The 19,201-nt window shown below is 46.5% G+C and overlaps 1 protein-coding gene across 5 annotated transcripts in view; it reads right to left on the bottom strand.

The window, feature by feature from the left end:
* Positions 1-19,201, bottom strand: part of TCF20 (transcription factor 20) — a 48,233-nt gene that overhangs the window by 17,101 nt on the left and 11,931 nt on the right. The window contains exons 2-3 of one of the 5 annotated variants that reach the window (XM_077757975.1): positions 9,869-9,945; positions 8,724-8,852 (exon numbers count right to left, since the gene is read on the bottom strand). The exons of 3 other annotated variants lie outside the window; for them this stretch is intronic. In XM_077757975.1, the coding sequence (XP_077614101.1) occupies position 8,852; positions 9,869-9,945 (78 nt within the window). In that variant the 3' untranslated portion in view covers positions 8,724-8,851. Of the gene's footprint in view, positions 1-8,723; positions 8,853-9,868; positions 9,946-19,201 lie in introns of those variants that run through there. One more of the 5 variants, XM_077757976.1, reaches the window with a different exon arrangement.

Below are 19,201 nucleotides of genomic sequence, written 5' to 3' on the forward strand. Positions count from 1 at the left end.
ACCACCCCAAGTAATACGCATATTCAATGCAGTTGCTATCAAAAATCCCAATGATTTTTTTTTTTTAATAGAAATACCTATCCTGAAATTCATTTGGAATCTCAAGAGACCACAAATAGCTAAAATAATCTTGGAAAAAGAAGAAAACTGGAAGACTCCTACTTTCTGATTTCAAAACTTAACTACAAAGCTACTGTAATCAACAGTGTAGTCCAGGCATGAAGTCAGGGATACAGACCCAGAGGACAAAGCAGAAAGCCTAGAAGTAAACTATGGCATATAGAGTCAAAAGATTTTTGACAAGGGTGCCAGTTCAATGAGGGGAAGAACCGTCTTTTCAACAAATGTGCCAGGAAAACTAGACGTCCACATGCAGCAGAATGAAGCTGGACCCTTACCTGACACCATATTAAAACATTAACTTAAAATGGATTAAGAACCTAAATGATAAACCAAAACAATAGAACTCTTAAAAGAAAGCAGAGGGGCAAATGCTTCATGACATCTGGTTTGGGAGTGGTTTGTGGTTTATGACACCCAAGGCCCACATAATAAAAGAAAAAAGACAAATTGGACTTCATGAAAATTAAAAAATTTTCTGCATTAGAAGACACCACCACCAGAGTAAGAATGGTGATTTACAGAATGGGAGAAAATACTTACAAATCATATGTAGAATAAAAGATTAAAATTCAGAATACACAGAGAACTCCTACAACTCAATGACAACAAAACCACCTGTTTCAAAAATGGGCAGAGGCCCTGAACAGACATTTCTCAAGAAGGCATACATATGGCCGATGAGCATGACAAGATGTTTAACATCACTCACCATTAGGGAAATTCAAATCAAAACTACAATAAGCTACCACCTCATACCCAGTAGAATAGCTACTATATAAAAAAAAAAAACAACAACCCAGGGGTGCCTAGGTGGCTCAGTTGGTTGAGTATCTGACTCTTGATTTCAATCAACTCAGGTCATGATCCCAGGGTCATGGGATTGAGCCCCAGTGTAGGGCTCTGGTGTAGGACGCGGAGCCTACTTGGGATTCTCTCTCCTTCCCTCTGTCTCTCAAATTAAAAAAAAAAAAAAAAACCCACAAAAAATAAAACAAAAAATCCAAAAACAACAGGCGTGGCAACGATATGAAGATGTGGAGAAAAGTAGAACCCGTGAGCACTGCCGGTGTGAATGTAAAATGAATAGCCGCTGCGGAAAACAGTACAGCAATTCCTCAAAATGTTCAAAGCAGAATTATTGGGGCACCTTGGTGGCGTATTTGGTTAAGCATCTGACTCTAGATCTCGGCTCAGTTCAGGATCTCACAATTCGTGAGCTTGAGCCCCGCACTGGGCTTTGGCTGATGGTGTGGAGCCTGCTTGGGATTCTGTCTCTCCTTCGCTCTGCCCCTCCCCTGCTTGTGTTCACGTGCGCGTGCTTGCGCACTCTCTCGAAATAGACTTAAAAAAATAAATAAAAAATAAAAATAGAATTACCATATGATCCTACAATTCCACTTTAGGGCATTCACACTCAGAAATGAAAGCAGGGTCTCAAAGATACTTGCACACCCATGTTCACAGTTAGCACTACTCACAATAGCTAAGATGTGGAAGCAACTCAAGTGTCCATTCAGGACGGGCAAAATGTGGTATATACGCACAGAGTATCATCCAGCCTTAAAAAGGAGGGAAATTCTGACGCCCTGTTACAACAGAGGAACCTTGAGGACACTATCCTCTGTGAATAATGCTAGTCAGAAAAAGACACATACTGTAGAGTTCTACTTACGTGAGATACCTAGAATAGTTAAAATCAGACGCAGAAAGCACAATGGTAGCTGCCATGATCTGGGGGTAGGGAGGAGAGAATGGGAGTTAGTGTTTAATGGGCACAGAGTTTCAGTTTTGCAAGATGAAGAGCTCTGGAGAAGAATGGTGATTTACTATTACTGAGCTTTGTACTTAACAAATGGTTAAGATGGTCAATTTTATGTTAAGTGTATTTTGTCACAATTAAAAAAAAAAAAAAAAAACAGAAAAAGGAAGGTAAATTCTCAAGGCCCATCTCAGTCCGTGCTGTGACAAGCGTCTACGCAATTCTGATGCACGGTACAATCTGAGAACCCCCGGTACCGTTTCAACTCTCCAACTTTTTAAATGAGGAAGACAAAGACCCAGAGAGATGCAAGAGCTGGCTGGGCTAGGATTTCAGGTGTCCTGGGAGCCATCTAGTGCTTTCCTCACTGTCCTTCTGTCCCCTCCTGACCAATACCAATGGAGATGATGGGGGTGACAGATAGGCAGAACTGCGCCCCCAAATGTCAAAGATGTCCAACCTCATCCCCAGAACCTACCACCTGACATGGCAAAGGGACTTTATAGACGTGACTCAGTCAAGGACCCTGGGGTGGGGAGAGGCAGCCCCAGTCTAGTCACACGGGCCCACGCACGCAAAGGAGCTCTCCCAGAGGCAGTGAGAGTTGAGGGCTGGTTTCAGAGACGGAAGGGGCCAGGAGCCAAGAAGGGGGGTGGCCTCAGAAGCTGGGTGAGACAAGCAAACAAGTGCTTCCTTAGAGCCTCGAGGAAGGAACACAGCCCTGCTGGCACCTAGTGTCACCTAGTGTGAGCCGAGTGAGCCTTGCTCCAGACCCAAGACCTGACAGGCCTGTGCTTCAAGCCGCTGAGCTGGCGGCAGTGTGCTACAGCAGTGACGGGAGACGAGGAAGTGGGGATTTCCTGAGAAAATCTCACAGGAAGGAAGTGACTCTTTGTTTTCCTTTTTATTCTTCAATGTAACAAATTTCTGCCTCATGGAAACACCCACCATTTTACTCACTTTTTATTAGGCAGATTCTGGCATCATCAGTGCACTGGACCTGGAAGGGACGCTGGCTGTCATCAGTGCCCTTGTTTCTGGTTCAAGAAACAGAGGCAAAGTGGCCTGCTGGAGACCACGTAACTGAAGCACCAGCACGCTGAACTGTAGCCCCTTTTTCTCCTGAACCCCGAGCTCAATATTCTTTATACCATACCACGCGGCCTTCTAGTCCCCTTCATTCACTCAACTATCCAGCATTTGAAAAGTACTTCCTACATTCCAGGTGCCAAAGACAGAACAGAAAGACTTCTCTCTATAGCGTCTTCAGTTCCTAAGCTACACCCCAAATCAATACCCAGGCTAATACCATTTCCAATTGGATTTTTATTTCCTTATTTTTTACTTGAAGAAATTATTTCCACTATTATTCTCCTTGCAATGCAAATAATATAATAAAGTCACTGCACAGCTGAATGTCCTTTGTTTCTGACTACACTGTTACGAGTTTGGAGATATTCATTCCTAGGGGAGGTTAAGTCCACACAATACTGTTGAGACACACAGTGGGGCTTCAATCATGGTTTCTAAGTCAAGGTAGGGTTTTTTTTTTTAACTTTTTAAAAAATGTTTTATTTATTTCTGAGAGAGAGAGACAGTGTGAACAGGGGAGGGTCAGAGAGAGAGGGAGACACAGAATCCAAAACAGGCTCCAGACTCTGAGCTAGCTGTCAGCACAGAGCCTGATGCAGGGCCCGAACCTACGAACCATGAGATCATGACCTGAGCCGAAGTCGGATATGTAACCGACTGAGCCACCCAGGCACCCCGCTTTTCATTTTTTTTTTAAAGTTTGAGAGAGAAGAGAGAAAGAGAGACAGAGACAGAGACAGAGAGAGACAATCCTAAGCAGTTTCTGCACTGTCAGTGCAGAGCCTGACCTGGGGCTCAATCCCATCCATTGGGAGATCATGACCTAAGCTGAAATCAAAAGTCAGACACTCAACCGACAGCCACCCAGGTGCCCCAAGTCAAGGTACGTTTTTCTTTTTCTTTTGATGTTTGTTTATTTTTGAAAGAGAGTAAGAGACAGAGACAAAGGGAGACACAGAATCCAAAGCAGGCTCCAGGCTCTGAGCTGTCAGCACAGCCCAACGGGCTCGAACCCACGAGCCATGAGATCCTGACCTGAGCCAAAGTCAGACACTTAACCAACTGAGCCACCCAGGTGCCCCTCAAGATACGTTTTTCGAACAAGCAACAGCCAATCTTCCCAAGAGCTAAATTTTCATTACTGAAGGGAATAAAGGTTATTTTTAAGCAACTCTTCTCATTTCTGATACTGTTATCTTGGCAAATAGATTATAAGGTGTATTCTTAGTTTTTGGCCATATTTAAACAACAGAAAGTGGCCCAACACCCACCCTGACCCTTTCGCCAGCCCTTCTCACTGTCCCAGAGGCCGGGCTCACTGACTGGAGGCGGCAAACTGCAGGAGCTGAATCACCTAAGAGCGATTGAATCCGTACCTGACGGAAGCTCTGAGGGAGAACTTTGCACGCTTCTTCATTCACAGAATGACTCTTTCCTAGGAGATATAACATCGACCTGAATAATCACTCTGTTTAACGAGCATCGTGAAGCATTTGGGTCAGAGTATTATTAGCGTTGATGATGACTGGTTCCGTCCTAGGTTTGAAGATCACACGTGCTGCCTGAGACGGCTTTCACGTGCATGCACCTCTGTGCGTGCTCACGTTATTTACTTACTCGTGTTTGTCCACCTCCCCTTAACTGTGAGAGTCACTCTTGTGTCCCCAGGATAGCACACCGTAGGAACTGTGACTGTGAGCTGGTGGAGTGAGTGCAAGGTCTGACGAATTCGAGAGCTTGAGAAAACGAACGAGGTTACTCTTCAACAGGAGTTAATAGCTGATGCTGGTAGAGCTTGGAGAATGTGGAGCAAGGTATGTGCTCATTTCTGGCTGCCAGCAAGATCTTTCCCCCCACCGTTAATTATACCTCCTAGATCTAGGACAGAAGCCTCTGCTGCCGGAACAATCTCCTCCAGCTACGTGGCAGCGGCATGGCTGACACACAAGGAGCTGCCCTTTAAGGCCCTCGAAGCACCTTTCTTTTTGACGCAACTGCATCCTATCAATTTTCTTTCAAGAGCACTTGAAGGTGTCGGCCAAAGCAATCCATATAAAACCCTATATGTTTTGGATCCTTGCTTCCTTAGAGCTCGATAATCTCCTTATGTCCCCCCACGAAAGCTCAGGAGACCAGCTTGAGCGTTTCGCTGCTGCTTGCCATTCTCAGACTGCAGAGACGGCTTGGCTACAGCCTCTGGAGTCACCAAGGTTTCACAGCCAACCCTGGGGGGCCAGGGAGGTGCCCGGGTCCCCTGCAGCTCTGTGGGGCGCGTAGCACACGGGCCTGAAAGGTATGCTTGTGTCCCAGAGCTCCTCTAGCAAATGCACCAATTTTACTCACGGAATCCATTAAACACACCTCTTAGTAAACTGGGATGACGCCAGTGTAAATGCCACTCAGTCACGTTAGCAGCACTCACTGGCCGATGGCTGTGTGTACCTGAAAATGAAGTGTCAGGTCTGACCGGCTTTTCAGAGAAACTGCGGACGGCCTGATGCCACAGTTAGCGGCTGTGGAGCCGTGCATGGGCTGGTGGGAAAAGAACCTGAGGATATTCAGCTCCTGTGTGAAAGTCAAAATCAGCACATCAATTTTATCATCTGTAAAATGGGGATAACAAGATTTGCTTTACCTTCCTCGTAAAGCTCTTATGTGAAGTAACTGTCAAATGTCTTATAAATTAGTTACGTAATTATTAGGACTTATAAAAATATGGAAAACACACCTTCATCTACAACGTGTCATATTTTTGGCAGTTACTGATGTCAAAACTAGACCCACCACAAACCAAGTAGAGCCTATTCAATTAAGACAAACTAAGTTCAACGATTATTTTTCTGAAACGTTTCCCTTGAGTATCTTGCCTGAAACAAGGAGAGCCTCGGAGGCTCTGAGCACCTGCCACACGCCGGACCGCGGCTCCGGGGGGTGCGGATGGTCAGCTTTGCGCTGTAAATAATGGCAATTAGTTGTAGTGTTTTTGTGAAGCACTTCTGCATTGGAAGGTGCTAAATAAACAAGGAAGAATAAAACTACAGGCAATCAAGTACAAATTAAACACTTGCAGGAGATCAAAAGCATCTTAAAGTGCCCAACGCAGACACATTGAGCACAAGCAGCCCGAGGAAGAGTGCCCCGCAGGCTGGTCCCTGCACTGGAGACACTCCCCCCTGCCTGTTACACGGACGGCAGGCCCAGGCTGCCTGCACCAGTGTCACCCGCCACACAGCCACATGCTCCCAGCCCACCCCCACCCTTCTTATGCAAACCCACTCACTTGCGTTAGAATGATCTAGAATAATTTCTCCTGCTGCTTCTGGATCCCCTGCCACAAGGGGCCGAGGGCCCTGCTCCTCCCAATACTTTTAGAGCCTAACAGCTCATCTCTGTCTCCTGGGACAGTCATCTGCTTCCCACCAAAACCACGAGAAAAAACACACAGGGGCACAATCTTCCTTAATCTGATCATTATCCTTCAGGTATAAAAATAATCTAGAATTGAAATTGTCCTTTTAGACCCCCCACTCCCTTCCCATACCCCAATCGAAAAGTGGTACTGCTGCTGGCCCTGAAATTAATAGCTTCCTTGGGAAAGCTTCTCAAACGACCCTATAAGCCTATAGTAAGGGTCTCCATGGCCGAGTAGGGGTTGAGGGGCGGCTGGTCCTGGAGGTGGAACAAAATGCAGGACAGCATGATCAAGGTCAAAGTCAACATGCAGCTGCTCTAGCAGTCTCCTAGTTGCATCCCTGATCCACGAGGAGAGTTTGTTCCCTGAATCCCTTTCTACTGTCTTTGTACTCACAGATGGATTTACAGTAAAGTTACGCTGTTTTGAATGAGGCCAGAGGGCTTGGGATTAAAGGACTCTTTTCTCTTCATTAACAGTGTCCTTCCTTGTCTTTCTGTACTTCATCTGCCAAACAGAGGAAGCCAGGATTTAGCTACAACCTTGAGCACACGAGGAATGTACACATGCCTTTATACAATGGATTATGTCCATTTTACCATTCAGCAAATAAGGAAAAATTAGGTTTAAGGTGCAGCTGGGCAAGGGTGTCTTTTCTCTAGAAGACTCTATTACATATACCTTTTTTGTTGTTACTGTTTTAGAAATCTGGATTTTCACACGTCAGTGTGCTGGAACCAGGAACAGCTGCTGCCCTCCATCAGACGGGACGGGGCGTATTGGCTGATGGGTGAAAGTCAGGCTGGTGCTTCTTTATAGAATCACGAAACGCAGGTTATTCTACTGAATGTGATGAAAGGATTTGACTTCCTGATGAGCTGTTCCTGGGACTTTTAACTTGCCTAATTATTGTGTCCATTCTGAGTCAACAGCACAAAACTGCAAAGTCCAGAAACTGGGAACATGGGTTGGAGGAAAGTCAGTAGGAGCCAGCCTTGGTCTCTATGGGCTGCTTGTCCCTTACCCCTCCCAGGAGGCGCCTCATGGGGGTGCTCAAGGGTCCTTGGACCCTCAGTGGACTTTACTTTGATACTTAGGTTTGCTTAAATGGTGTCAACTTCAGAAAGGTAAAAATCATTCCTTTTTTTATTATTCATTCAATGCATTTTTATTGCATGCCTATGGGCAAGGCAAAGGGGCCTCCAAACAGAGGACCCAAAGTCAGGTAGTATCTGCCCTCAGGGAACTTCCAGAAGAACTGTGACGTGTTGTGATGTAAACAGGACTCTCCAGCTTAGAGGTAGTGTGCCCACCTCGTTAAGGTCAGGAAAGCATCCTTGACGGGTGTGGCTTGAGCAGTCTAGTTGTGAAGGAGTGGGAGCTCCTCAGGCAAAGAAGGCGGGGAAGACATCCATGACAGGGAACAAACGGGAATAAGCAATCAGGGTGTGGAGGGCGCATGCGGTGTGGAGCCAGGTGAGCACGAATGTAGGGCCAACGTCGTTGCCAGGTTAGGGATAGCATGGAAGTTTGTGTGGGAGGGTGCGGAAATGCATACAAGAGGCTGCACTTAGAGACACTTTGGAGATAAAACCGGCAGGACTTGGTGATGAGCCACAGCCAGGAAGTCTGTGAGTAGTATCTTGGGGAGCTCTGGTGTGTGGCGGTGCCCTTGCCGGGTGACAAAGTGGAAGGGGAGTCCTTCGGGCATCAGTGCAGCGAGATTATGATGAGCAGAGAACTCGCACAGCCCCAGCTCTCCAAGTGACCTACTCTTTAAAACACTCCATTTGTTTTAGACCTAGGACAAAATCTCAACCGGAGTAACCAGGAATGGGTTTAATTTCAAATGACAATTCAAATGACATTCTAGATAAAGCTAGCAACTTTCTGGAACACATTACACTATTCTGAATTAAACTGATTATTCTCTATTGCCTTAAAGTGATGAGTCCATTATTAGGAATATTCTTGTGAGATACCAGGTAAAGACTAAGCTTTATCAAAGTGACCCCAAGATAGAACTTAAAAACTTCCAAAAATAAATCTTGGGGCACCTGAGTGGCTCAGTAAGGTAAGCATCTGACTTGGGCTCAGGTCATGATCTCACAGCTCATGGGATCGAGCCCTGCATCAGGCTCTGCACCAACAGTTCAGAGCCTAGAGGCTGCTTTGGATTCTGTATCTCCCCCCTCTCTCTCTGTCTCTCCCTGGCTTGTACTCACTCTCAAAAATAAATAAACATTAAAAAAAAAAAAGAATGCATAATATAAAACATCACAAAAAATAAATCTCTGCCAGGAAGCTTTTTTTTTTTTTTTTTAATCATTTTCTTGTTTATTTTAAAGTGGAGGGGAGGAAACAATGCAGTGAAAGACACGTTCCAGTTAGTCAGCGGGCACCTCCTATATTCGCCTTGCTTGTATTCAGTGGGGAATCTTGGTTCCTGCCTTAAATACTGGCAGTCTAAAAAGAGACGAAGACATGAAATGAGAAAAATGGAGAGAAAGCCAGGGTGGAGAAAGAATCTTTCTCAAGAAAGGAAAACCAACCCCTCGCCCTGCCTCTTACCAGCCAGATGAGCAAGACCCAATTAATCTATTTAAACCTTGATTCTCTCAACAGTAAATTGGGGATAAAATCCCACTGGGGAAAAAGGTAGGAGGTGGAGAATCTTTTAAGAAAACTGGTGTGTGGGGGGTGCTGGGTATCTTAGTTAAGTGTCTGACTCTTGGTTTCATCTCAGGTCATAATCTTGCAGTTTGTGGATTCGAGCCCCACATCGGCTCCATGCTGACAGCACAGAGCCTGCTTAGGATTCTCTCTCGATGCCCCTCCCCCAGTTGTGCTTGAGTGTGTGTGTGTGTGTGTGTGAGTGAAAGCCCACGCTTTCTCTCTCTCCCTCTCTCTCAAAATAAGTAACTTAAAAAAAAAAGAAAGAAAGAAAAAAAAGAAAACTGATGAAGGGGAAAAATGCCCAAACCACATAAAACCCTGTGTTTGACAATGGAGAAGTATTTTTTAAATGACCTGTAGGGTATTCCTAGGACACCCTGTATAAAAACAGAAGGAGAAAGTTCCAGCAGTGGTCCCACATGGAATGGATGGCCCCATGACAACCAGGGTCCCCTCGACTTATCTGCAAGCTGGAGATGGGCAGCAGCACAGACATCCAGGAAGAGTTGGCTTTTACAGTCCACCACTAGCAATCATACTTAACCACAGCTACTGCCACTTAGGTGGACTTGTTTTGAACATTTATCTTTTCACTGGCACATTTTTAACAGACCAGGCACAGTATTTACCCCCTCTCAATTATATATCTTAACATAAACACTTTACTGATGATAATGTTCTCTGAACATGTACTAATACTAGTACAGGAACTAGTAATCATTTGATGCCCGCAAAGCTGAAACAGTTTATAATGATCACATATGGAATGAACTTCAACTATGGACATGGTGGGTGCAGACACTGACCACCTGTTGCGGGTTTTAAATGTTCTGTAATCCTCTCCTCTGGACTTACAGTCTTCAGATTCAGCAATAATAAAGACCTACAGGCAAGACAAAGCAATATAAAGCAATTTCCCTAATAAAATTCATCCACTTGTCAAATTTAAGTTAAAAACCAATCTTTATCCCCCTTTCTAAAATATTAAACTGTTACAAAAGGTTTAGTTTGTTTTCTTTTGCACAAAATGTATAGTTATGTTAATATACATTCTTCGTAACTCCACCTATCAAAAAGTCCGCACAAGTTTTGCTAAGGATGTTTCTTTAGGCTAACCAGATCTTGGGTTTCTCCAGGTTGCAATTTTACCCTACACACACTTTACAATTTATCTTACCTACAAGTACATACACTCCACTTAAAATAATTCTAATCAGAAGGCATCTTTTACAGCTGGGAAAGAAAGCTGTGGCTTTGATAAAACGTTACATATTTTGTTGAGGGGAAGTTTTACATATTAAAAATAAAAGAGATCTGTGCCCTTTAAGAAGTTAGAAAGGAGGGGTCTGGGTCAGGGAGGTTTTTTAAACCAGTAATTAGCACATTTGCTCTGAACAGCAGCTGAGAACCTGAGAACCGAGAAAAGGCTGCCCCGAGCAGGAGCCCTGGCAGCCCAGGGGGAAGAAAGAGAAGAGCCTTTTCTCGAAGTAGAGAGATAAATGCTTATAGACAGAGTGGAAAACACTGAAATAAAAGTTGCACAAGACTACGTACTAGTGTGATTTTATTTTCCCCTTTGCTCAAACAGTGGATTGGATTTAAAGAGAAATAATTACCTTTTGTGTTTAGAAAGGCATCTTTTTAAAGAAACTACCTGCCAGGAAAGTAACTCTCTGTATAATCCTCCTCGTCTCCCTAGCTCATCCCAGGAGCTGGGTTTATGCTTCCAGAAAGCCAACTACAGGGAGCCGCTCATTCACAAGATGCTCGCATTTAGCTGCTGACGATTTGGGAACAGGAATGGCAAAGCCGCTGCCACCACAGGCCTCCTGTCACAGGACTCCGAATCCGGGCAGCCTACACCAGAGCTCCGTCTGCCAATTCCCAGCCCTCCGAGGCCCTCGTTCCGGGTTTTTACTGCCTCTCTTCCCCCTGGGTTTGTTTCAATCTTTCCTGCGCGGATCTACCTCCACCTCACCAGCCCGCTCACCCGCTCATCTTCTCAGCCCAAGTCAAGGTGTTGTTTGCAAAACACCCCACTCCTGAAGCGGCCAGTTCTTCAAGGGCACGGCCGCCTGAAAAGGGACAGAGGAGGCATGTCCTACAGAAAAAAGGCAGAAAGGAACCTGAGAAAACTAGGGTGTCTTGGCACACTGGGACTATTCCCGGTGCAACTCCCCACGGGGCCGCTGGCGCCACCCCCTAAAGCCGGTGCCAGATCCCAACAACCCTCTCTGAGGGCTTTAAGGGGCCACTTAACGAAGCGATAATGTGTGAGACACCTCACTTCACGTCCGAACCCTTAGGCCACTCCTCCCAGAAACCCTGCACTGGAGGGAAAAATTGGTACCAACCTAGCATGGAAACTGTAACCAAAACTGGTTGACTAGCTCACAATGTAGCTTTCGTGAACTAACTTAAACACACGGAGTGTTCTACCCGTCACCACCGGAAGCATGTGTTAACAATGCAGACAACAGCCATGACCCAGGAGGACTGAAAGGTGCAGCATCCCAGGTGTTTCTCATCCCCAAGAAAGTTTAAGAACTACTGGCTCAATCCATCTTCGTGGATATGGATACTTTCTTCCTTATTTTCTATTTTAGAAGCTTAATCCCAGAATAGAAGATACACAGCAAAAGGCCAATCTTAACTCCAACAGAGGAAGAAAATGGAAACTCAAAGTAACAGGACTACTATTAGAAAGACTGACTAAATTCAACAACTACCTCTTCCACAGCTGATTTTTATTTTTTTACTATGTTTTTAATGTTTATTTGTTTTATTTTAAGAGAGGCAGAGAGAGGACACAGGGCAGGGGCAGAGGGTGAAGGAGAGAGAGAATCCCAAGCAGGCTCGGTACTGTCAGCACAGAGCCCCATACAGGGCTTAACCTCATGAACCACAACATCATGACCTAAGCCAAAACCAAGTCAGACACTTAACTGACTGAGCCAGCCAGGTGCCCCCACCTCCAACATTCAAATAACAATCGACTGTTATGACCAATCTCATTTTATCTCTTAAAACCTGATAGGGTGGTCCAGTTATTACCTGCGTTTTACAGGGTAAAAAACTGGGTGGGGAAAGGTAAATGACTTGGCTACCATTATGATTTTGCAGGTAACCCATCCCTAGGACTAATTCAAGAATAAAGAGAGACCTACAAGAGTCTGTAATCATTACCCCTTGCCAACAATCTCTTCTAGTGTCTTCAAAGACCTTCTGTTGGGTAAAAGCAAGAGTCCCTTTTGCTCTTCTTGAGGTCCTTTTTCTCTGGGCAGCCTGGTCAGTGCACAGTGGTTTTGTGATAAAAGGTGGCTCCATCACGTGGGTTCTCTTTCATAAGTAAGATTACAAAGGCAACAAATACATGATGGCGTCAGCAAAATTACTGAAACTGAAAATACATCAATGACTATGGCGCTTCAGAATTCCCAAGTCAAATTAAAAAGCTAAAGGCAACAACTGGTATTTGCTGGTGGTCTCAGAGCCTTTGAGGGCCCAAGGGGGTAGGTGGTGGTGGTGGTAATGGTGGTGTGTGTGTGTGTGTGTGTGTGTGTGTGTGATTTCCTGGGGTTCCCTAGAGTTAATCTGGAAGCTAATTCTGAATGTGGTCTTCTAAAACTCACCAACAAAATCTTGTTAGCATTTCTGCCATAAATGGAACGCTCTTTTTTCCAAAGGAGGGGGAGGGATGGGTCTGAGAGAATGGAGCTCCCTTGCTGGAGACAGAATACCCCCGGAAGTGATTCACTGTCCTGAAGAAAGGGTGCCTGAAGGCCTGTAGAGTCAAGGCCTGTAGAGTAGAGCCCTGCTGGGAAGCGAAGCTACAGCACAGCAGTTGATAGATACCCACCCACAGCCGTACGGCGCCTCGCACACTGCTCCTCCATCTCAGCACACACAGTACAGAGTCTCTTGAACAGTACGTGGCCTGCAGTGAGTGTGCTAACTACTAATGAGTGTTTACGGCCACCTGTGAGGGACGAGAGGCAGGAGCACGCGGAGGGAGCCAGGTGAGGGGCTGCTCGAAGTGGAGAACGAAGCGTGTGCTCCTGGTGGGCCGTGGGTTTCAGAGCACGAGAGAGAAGGGCTTGGGAAAGCAGGGAGGGGTAGCTCTTAACATGTGCCCAGTTCTCCCTCCATTCGCTCTTCAAATCCCCCCAAGTCACTCTGACTTACTGGCACGAGGCTTCCTGACTCAGGTTAAGTGCTTCTTTTTCTTTTTTTTTTTTAAATGTTTTATTTAGTTCTAGGAGAGAGAGAGAGACAGTGTGAGCAGGGGAGGGTCAGAGAGAGAGGGAGTCACAGACTGAAACAGGCTCCAGGCTCTGAGCTGGCAGTCAGCACAGAGCCCGACGCGGGGCTCGAACCCACGAACTGCGAGATCATGACCTAAGCGAAAGTCGGACGCTTAACCGACTAAGCCACCCAGGCGCCCCTGGTTAAGCGCTTCTTGATGCCTGCACAGACCCCACGCTCTCACTGCCCTTTACCTAAGTGCTGATCTAGGCGAAGCTAGAGCTGCTCTTAGCCGCAAGAAACCACCCATCAGAATTCCTTCGTTCTGAAATGGTCGCACTTCACTTGGATGGCTAAGAGGCATCCAGACTTAACATGAACATAGCACACCTTCTGATTTCTCCACCAAACCTGTTCCTCCTCCAGGCTTTCCAGTTTCAGGAAATGGCACAGCGTCTGCCCCATTGTTCTGTGCCAGGGCTGCTCACACAGGCCACAGGGATTAGCTCCCGCCCACCTCTCCAACCTCATTACCCGCTCCATATCCAGTGCTCCCTCACCATCCTGTCTTTTCTGTTCCTCATATCCATCAAGCCCGTTTCCCCCTACAGCCCCTGGATGCTCTGTCTAAATGCCCTCCGATCTCAAAGCCCGGCTCATTATATACCACTCCCACCTCAGCCCATCAGGGAAATTTACCTGGACCCCCAGTCTAAAGCAGCTACCCAGTCACTGTCTATAACACAATATCATTTTAACGATGTGCACATATTTGTCCCTGGCACAGAACAGATGCCAACTTGAACTGGCTGAATGGACCAGTGTAAGGTGCTAGTAAACTGGGGCTGGAAGCCTGCACTGGTACGGCTACACGTGGGTTTTAGAAGCGTCACTTCAGGGGCGCCTGGGTGGCTCAGTCGGTTGAGCGACCGACTTCGGCTCAGGTCATGATCTCATGGTTCGTGGGTTCCAGCCTTGTGTCGGGCTCTGTGCTGGCAGCCAGCTCAGTCAGGAGCCTGTTTCGGATTCTGTGTCTCCCTCTCTCTCTCGGAAATAAACATTTTAAAAAATTTTAGAAGCATCACTTCAGGGGTGCCTGGGTGGCTCAGTCAGTTAAGCTTCTGACTCTTGATTTTGGTTCAGGTCATATTCTCACAGTCTGTGAGTTCAAGCCCTGGGTCAGGCTCTCCGCTGCACTGACAGCGCAGAGCCTGCTTAGGCGTCTCTCTCCCTCTCCGCCCCTCCCCCCTCAAAAATAAACAAACATTTAAAAAAATAAAATAAAGGACTTTAAATGGCATCCAAAGGCCCACTTCCCACTGCCAGACATCTGTTGCTTATTACAGGCCTCTTAGGATAGCCAGCTAGACACGGGCTCACCCTGCCCTGATCAGCCAGAGCCGGCCACTCTGGTGGGCTCAGTCAGGAAAAGTCAGGATGCATGGTGCTAAGTGGCCCAACAGGTATGACGGGAGTGCTGGGGACTTGCTGCCTGGGGGACCGGGTGACAGGCGAGCAGGTTTGTTTTTTGTTTGTTTTGTTTTGTTTTTTTGTGAGGTTTTTTTAAATATGCTTTTCACGAACAGTGGATTAAAATGCCCAGGCCTGCTGGGAGGTACAAAGTCTCATGTCTACAAACAAATACAGTGTTTTCAAGGGCCTGCCTTTTCAAAGCACTACCATATTTTGATTTCTTGCAGAGGGAACTCTACCTAGAAACAAGCAAAGAGAACCAACTGGCAACTATCCTGCTTAATGAACCATCATCCCACCAACTCAGCTCTTTTCAACAACAGCAGCAAATACAACTTACAAGTAACAAAGGCCTACACCTGACATCCGGCTCAACCAAGATCGAAACTTCACAGACACAGTTTTCCAAGTCGAGCCACCCGGCATCTCTACAGAGCCAGTCACCGTGAGTACGCCCGCGACTTAAATGAACAAAGACGTTTTACTAGAAACTCTTCCACGAGCCACGCAGTGAAACACGTAAGAAATGAAATGCCTCTAAAGCTGATGTCACCGCAGCGGGTCCCACTCCCATCCTGACGTTTGTTCTTTCGGGCGGAAACGCGCCATTGTGTTGACCTTGCTCCCGTGCGTCTGCTCACGCGGCGGTTCTGCGGTTCCGTTCTCCTACGGCACACGCCCAGCAGTCTGCTGCCGACACATGCAAATTCAAGTTCAGTGTCCGCTCCTACGCACAGCCGGCCCAAATCGCCCACTGTACCTGGCTTACTGGGACACGGTCATCCACGGCTGAATTTCCACCCAATAAGCTTAATGACAGGGACCCACACCTCCACTAGAAGGACACGGGAGGACACCTTCCAGGCCGGACGCCAGCTCACGGTACTTACTTCCACCTTTAAACCACCTCAACTCTAAAGCTTCTAGGAATAGTTTAGTGTCCACCAAGGAAGCTATCTGATCTCCAGCGAAGTTCATTTTCCCCCTAACAGTCCTCGGCCACGGCCTTACTTACAGACGAGAAAGCTTTATCTAAGTGCTCTCCTTTAGGCGGCGCTCCTGAAAAAAGGGTTTCTATACAGCTCCATTTTCCAGGTGACTTAAGTTATTCAGACTGGGGAAATGATGCACAGAAAAATGACAAACTGAGGAGAAACATTAAAATTAACAGGGGACAACTGCAATATCACTAACCCAAGAAATAAAATTTAAAGGAAAAAGTTAAAAATTTAAATATACCCAGTGTTGTTTGCCTCATAGTAAAACGTGGACTCTCCTGTATCTGGGGATGGTCATACAGCTCGGCACGATCTTTTCTGGTTAAACCACAAGATAATGCCTATCAAAAATTCCTTAAAATATTCACACTTTTTGACTTAGCAGCTTAACATCTGGAGGTTTTCCCTCACACAAAACTCCATGAGTAGAAATGTTTGCCGCCGCATAAGAAATAGAAAATAAACTGGAAGCCTCAATGTCTAACAGTGCAGGAATAATGTATATTATATAATTATATAGCCCAGGAATACTGGGCTAAATTACATTATACACATATTAAAACAAAATACCCTAAGTTACTATGCAAGCTAAAATTACAAAATTAAGTGAAAGCAACACGGCTTAGTGTCTCCAGTTAACGGCAGAACCTCTCTGGGTCTGGATCCTGGACTCAGCTGCGTCCAGGAGCGCCAAGGAGGCCCACCTCGGAGGGCCGCGGGGAGGGTTAAATGTGGTGATTCACACACAGCGCGTGGAGAGCAGGCGATCCATGTTAACAACTGTTACTACACTATTATTATATCTAGTAAAACAAGCACACGGACAAAATCTAGAAAAGCAGCAAATCTATTGGGCTGTCAGGACCTTGGCTTTCTTTTACCTACTGTTCTCTTACTTTTAGGATACGAGTAATGTTGTTACTATTAACTCTTACGTAGAGAACATGTAATTCCTAATTCCATCATAAAAGGTAGTTTGCCCTTTGATGACTCAGGAGTTAAAAGAGCTTCCAGCCTGGGGACAGGCCCGGCACCCCCTCTACACCCCGCGGCCCGGCTGCTAAGCTGGCTCTTCTTTAGTCCTTTCTGGGGTTTCCTGTTGTTTCCTGTGAGTGGACCGGTCTCAGACCCTTCAAAAATAAGTGTCCCTACACAGTGACAATCTGAACCTCAGAACCCATCTGACCTCAAAGTAAAGTGCACGCACTCTGTCGAGTCTCAGTTCGGCACACACAGGCCTTTGGCTACATCCTGGAATTCTGAGAAAATGAGGTGTTACACTGTGCACAAGAGGTTTTTTCTAGGCCCCCAAAAGTAACCTTTCCTATCAGCTTTTTCTCGCTATTACTAAATGCAGTTTGGTATTCCACTGTGTTGTCAATAATGTTAATGTCTTGAAAAATTATTAGAAAGCCCAAAATAGCAAATTACCTTTTCTGTGCCCCCTCCGACCTCCAATCATATCGTAGGCAGTAATTATAATGATAGTTTAATTTCTTTGATGGCTTTTCAGAACTCTCTATGAAGGTTTTTTTTTTTAAATGACACAGATGTCACGATTTCTTCCCGCTTCCTTGCAATGTGGATTAAGTTTACAGATTTTACACCTATCCAAAAAGCTAAATAAAAACCAGCCAGTCCTGAGAAAGTGCTGTCCTAGAGTCATGGGGCGTGGTCAGCGTGAATGCGCACACCCGCTGAGCTGTCACGCCCAGTATTTCCCCCTGCCCATCACACATGAGCTACCAAACGAAGCTCTCCCTTCTCTTCCTCAATCCCTTTTTTGCTGCCACTGGGGACTTACCCAGCCCACCCCATCTGCCCACTCGCCTGCTTCAAAGGGAAGCCTCAGCTTCGTTCCTCACTCCTTTACCTGCCACACCTAACTAGTTTCTGGATACTACCAACCTTTGATTCCAAAATGATCCTCATACTGGTCTGCTCCTTCTGAGTCCCCTCTCTGCCACTTCTTCAGCCCTCATCATCTCTAAGTAGGTTAAGGCCACACACACCCCCCTCAACCAGTGGGCCTGGTACTTCATCTCTCCCTGCGTCTCTCAGGAGCTGCCTTTCCAAGACACAAAGCTGATCGTGTGATATTACACACTCAGAAACTGCCGGTGGTTTCACACTGCCCGTAAATGACAGGCTCAATCCTCAGACTACGATAGAGTCCTCTGCAGTCTTCATATACTGTACATATCAGCTGGNAATTCTTACTTATTCTGGATCTCCCTTATGTAGTGCTGACCAATCAAAAATGTTTATTTAAAAATAATTTTATTACTGGGTAGACTCTTTACTTTGGCCTTAGGTAACCATTATCAAAAAATTACCAACTCACAAGAAACAACATTAATGCTTTACTTAACGTACAAGGCAGGTCTTATTCCCTTCCTTCTGCCTCCTCTCCTTTGAACAATCTAATTCCCAAGAAGTCCATGTGGGCCGCCGCCATATCAGAAGACACTAATTAACACTGCACCTGAAATACCATACACCCTGCTCTCCCCAAACTTGAGTTTCCCACAAGAGTAAAAACGAAAAGAAAACGGTGGTTTCATCTGCAGGGGCGCCTCCCTTCCTGGGAGGAAGCACTAACGAATGGTACGTGTACGTGGACCATGGCTCCCGGAGTGAGTGAGCTCACAGGAAGGCATCTTCACAAAAGTGCGAGAACACCCCTCTAGGGCAGACAGCGGCCCACGGCGCTCGCCAAACGTTTCTCCATGCACCTTCCAAAGCGTCACTCATGCTCTGGACAACCGTCTTTGCAGCGGGCACTCTCAGTTTCCGTATTTTATAGATGAAGGTGAAGCACAGGCGCCAAATGCCTTGAGCAAGTGACTGGCTAGGACGCCAAGTGCTGGAATGCACAGGAAGCGGCAGGACCCCAGGGCTCTCACCGACCCCCTCCCTCCCCGGCCGAGCAGAGAGGCAAAGCCAGAAAGGTGAGGATAGCATCTCTGAGGGCACCGTTAGGCTGACTGGGTTTTCCTTTATCAGACTTCTTTTCAGTAAATGGGAAGATGGGAAGAAACTGGCCTGCAGCTGGAGGCCTTCAGGTCCTACAGAACCGGCCATGGCCTGGACAAGGGGCAGGGGACAATATGGAATAAAGGAAGCCGTACGTCCTGGAAAATCCAAGCTCTCGTGCGGGAACTGTATGGCTCAACGCGTGAACCACATAACCCTTCCTGGCAGAGTCCAGGAGCCCTGCTGCCAAGTGCTGTCCCCACACGCCAGCGTGCGACCTGGGGCCAAGGCTCCCCGACGCTGCGAAGGGAGCGAGGGGCCCTTACAGTGTTCGAACTTCAGATCCGTGCTGGTTTTTCTAGAGGGACTCGGACAGCTGCTGATGTGAAACGAATGCCTGCCCTCGCATGCTAGCTCGTCGCGTTAGCTCTTTTAACCCGTCAGCAG

Source organism: Crocuta crocuta, unplaced genomic scaffold (genome assembly GCF_008692635.1).
Source record: "Crocuta crocuta isolate KB4526 unplaced genomic scaffold, BGI_CrCroc_1.0 scaffold143, whole genome shotgun sequence".
Classification (NCBI taxonomy): Eukaryota; Metazoa; Chordata; class Mammalia; order Carnivora; family Hyaenidae; genus Crocuta; species Crocuta crocuta.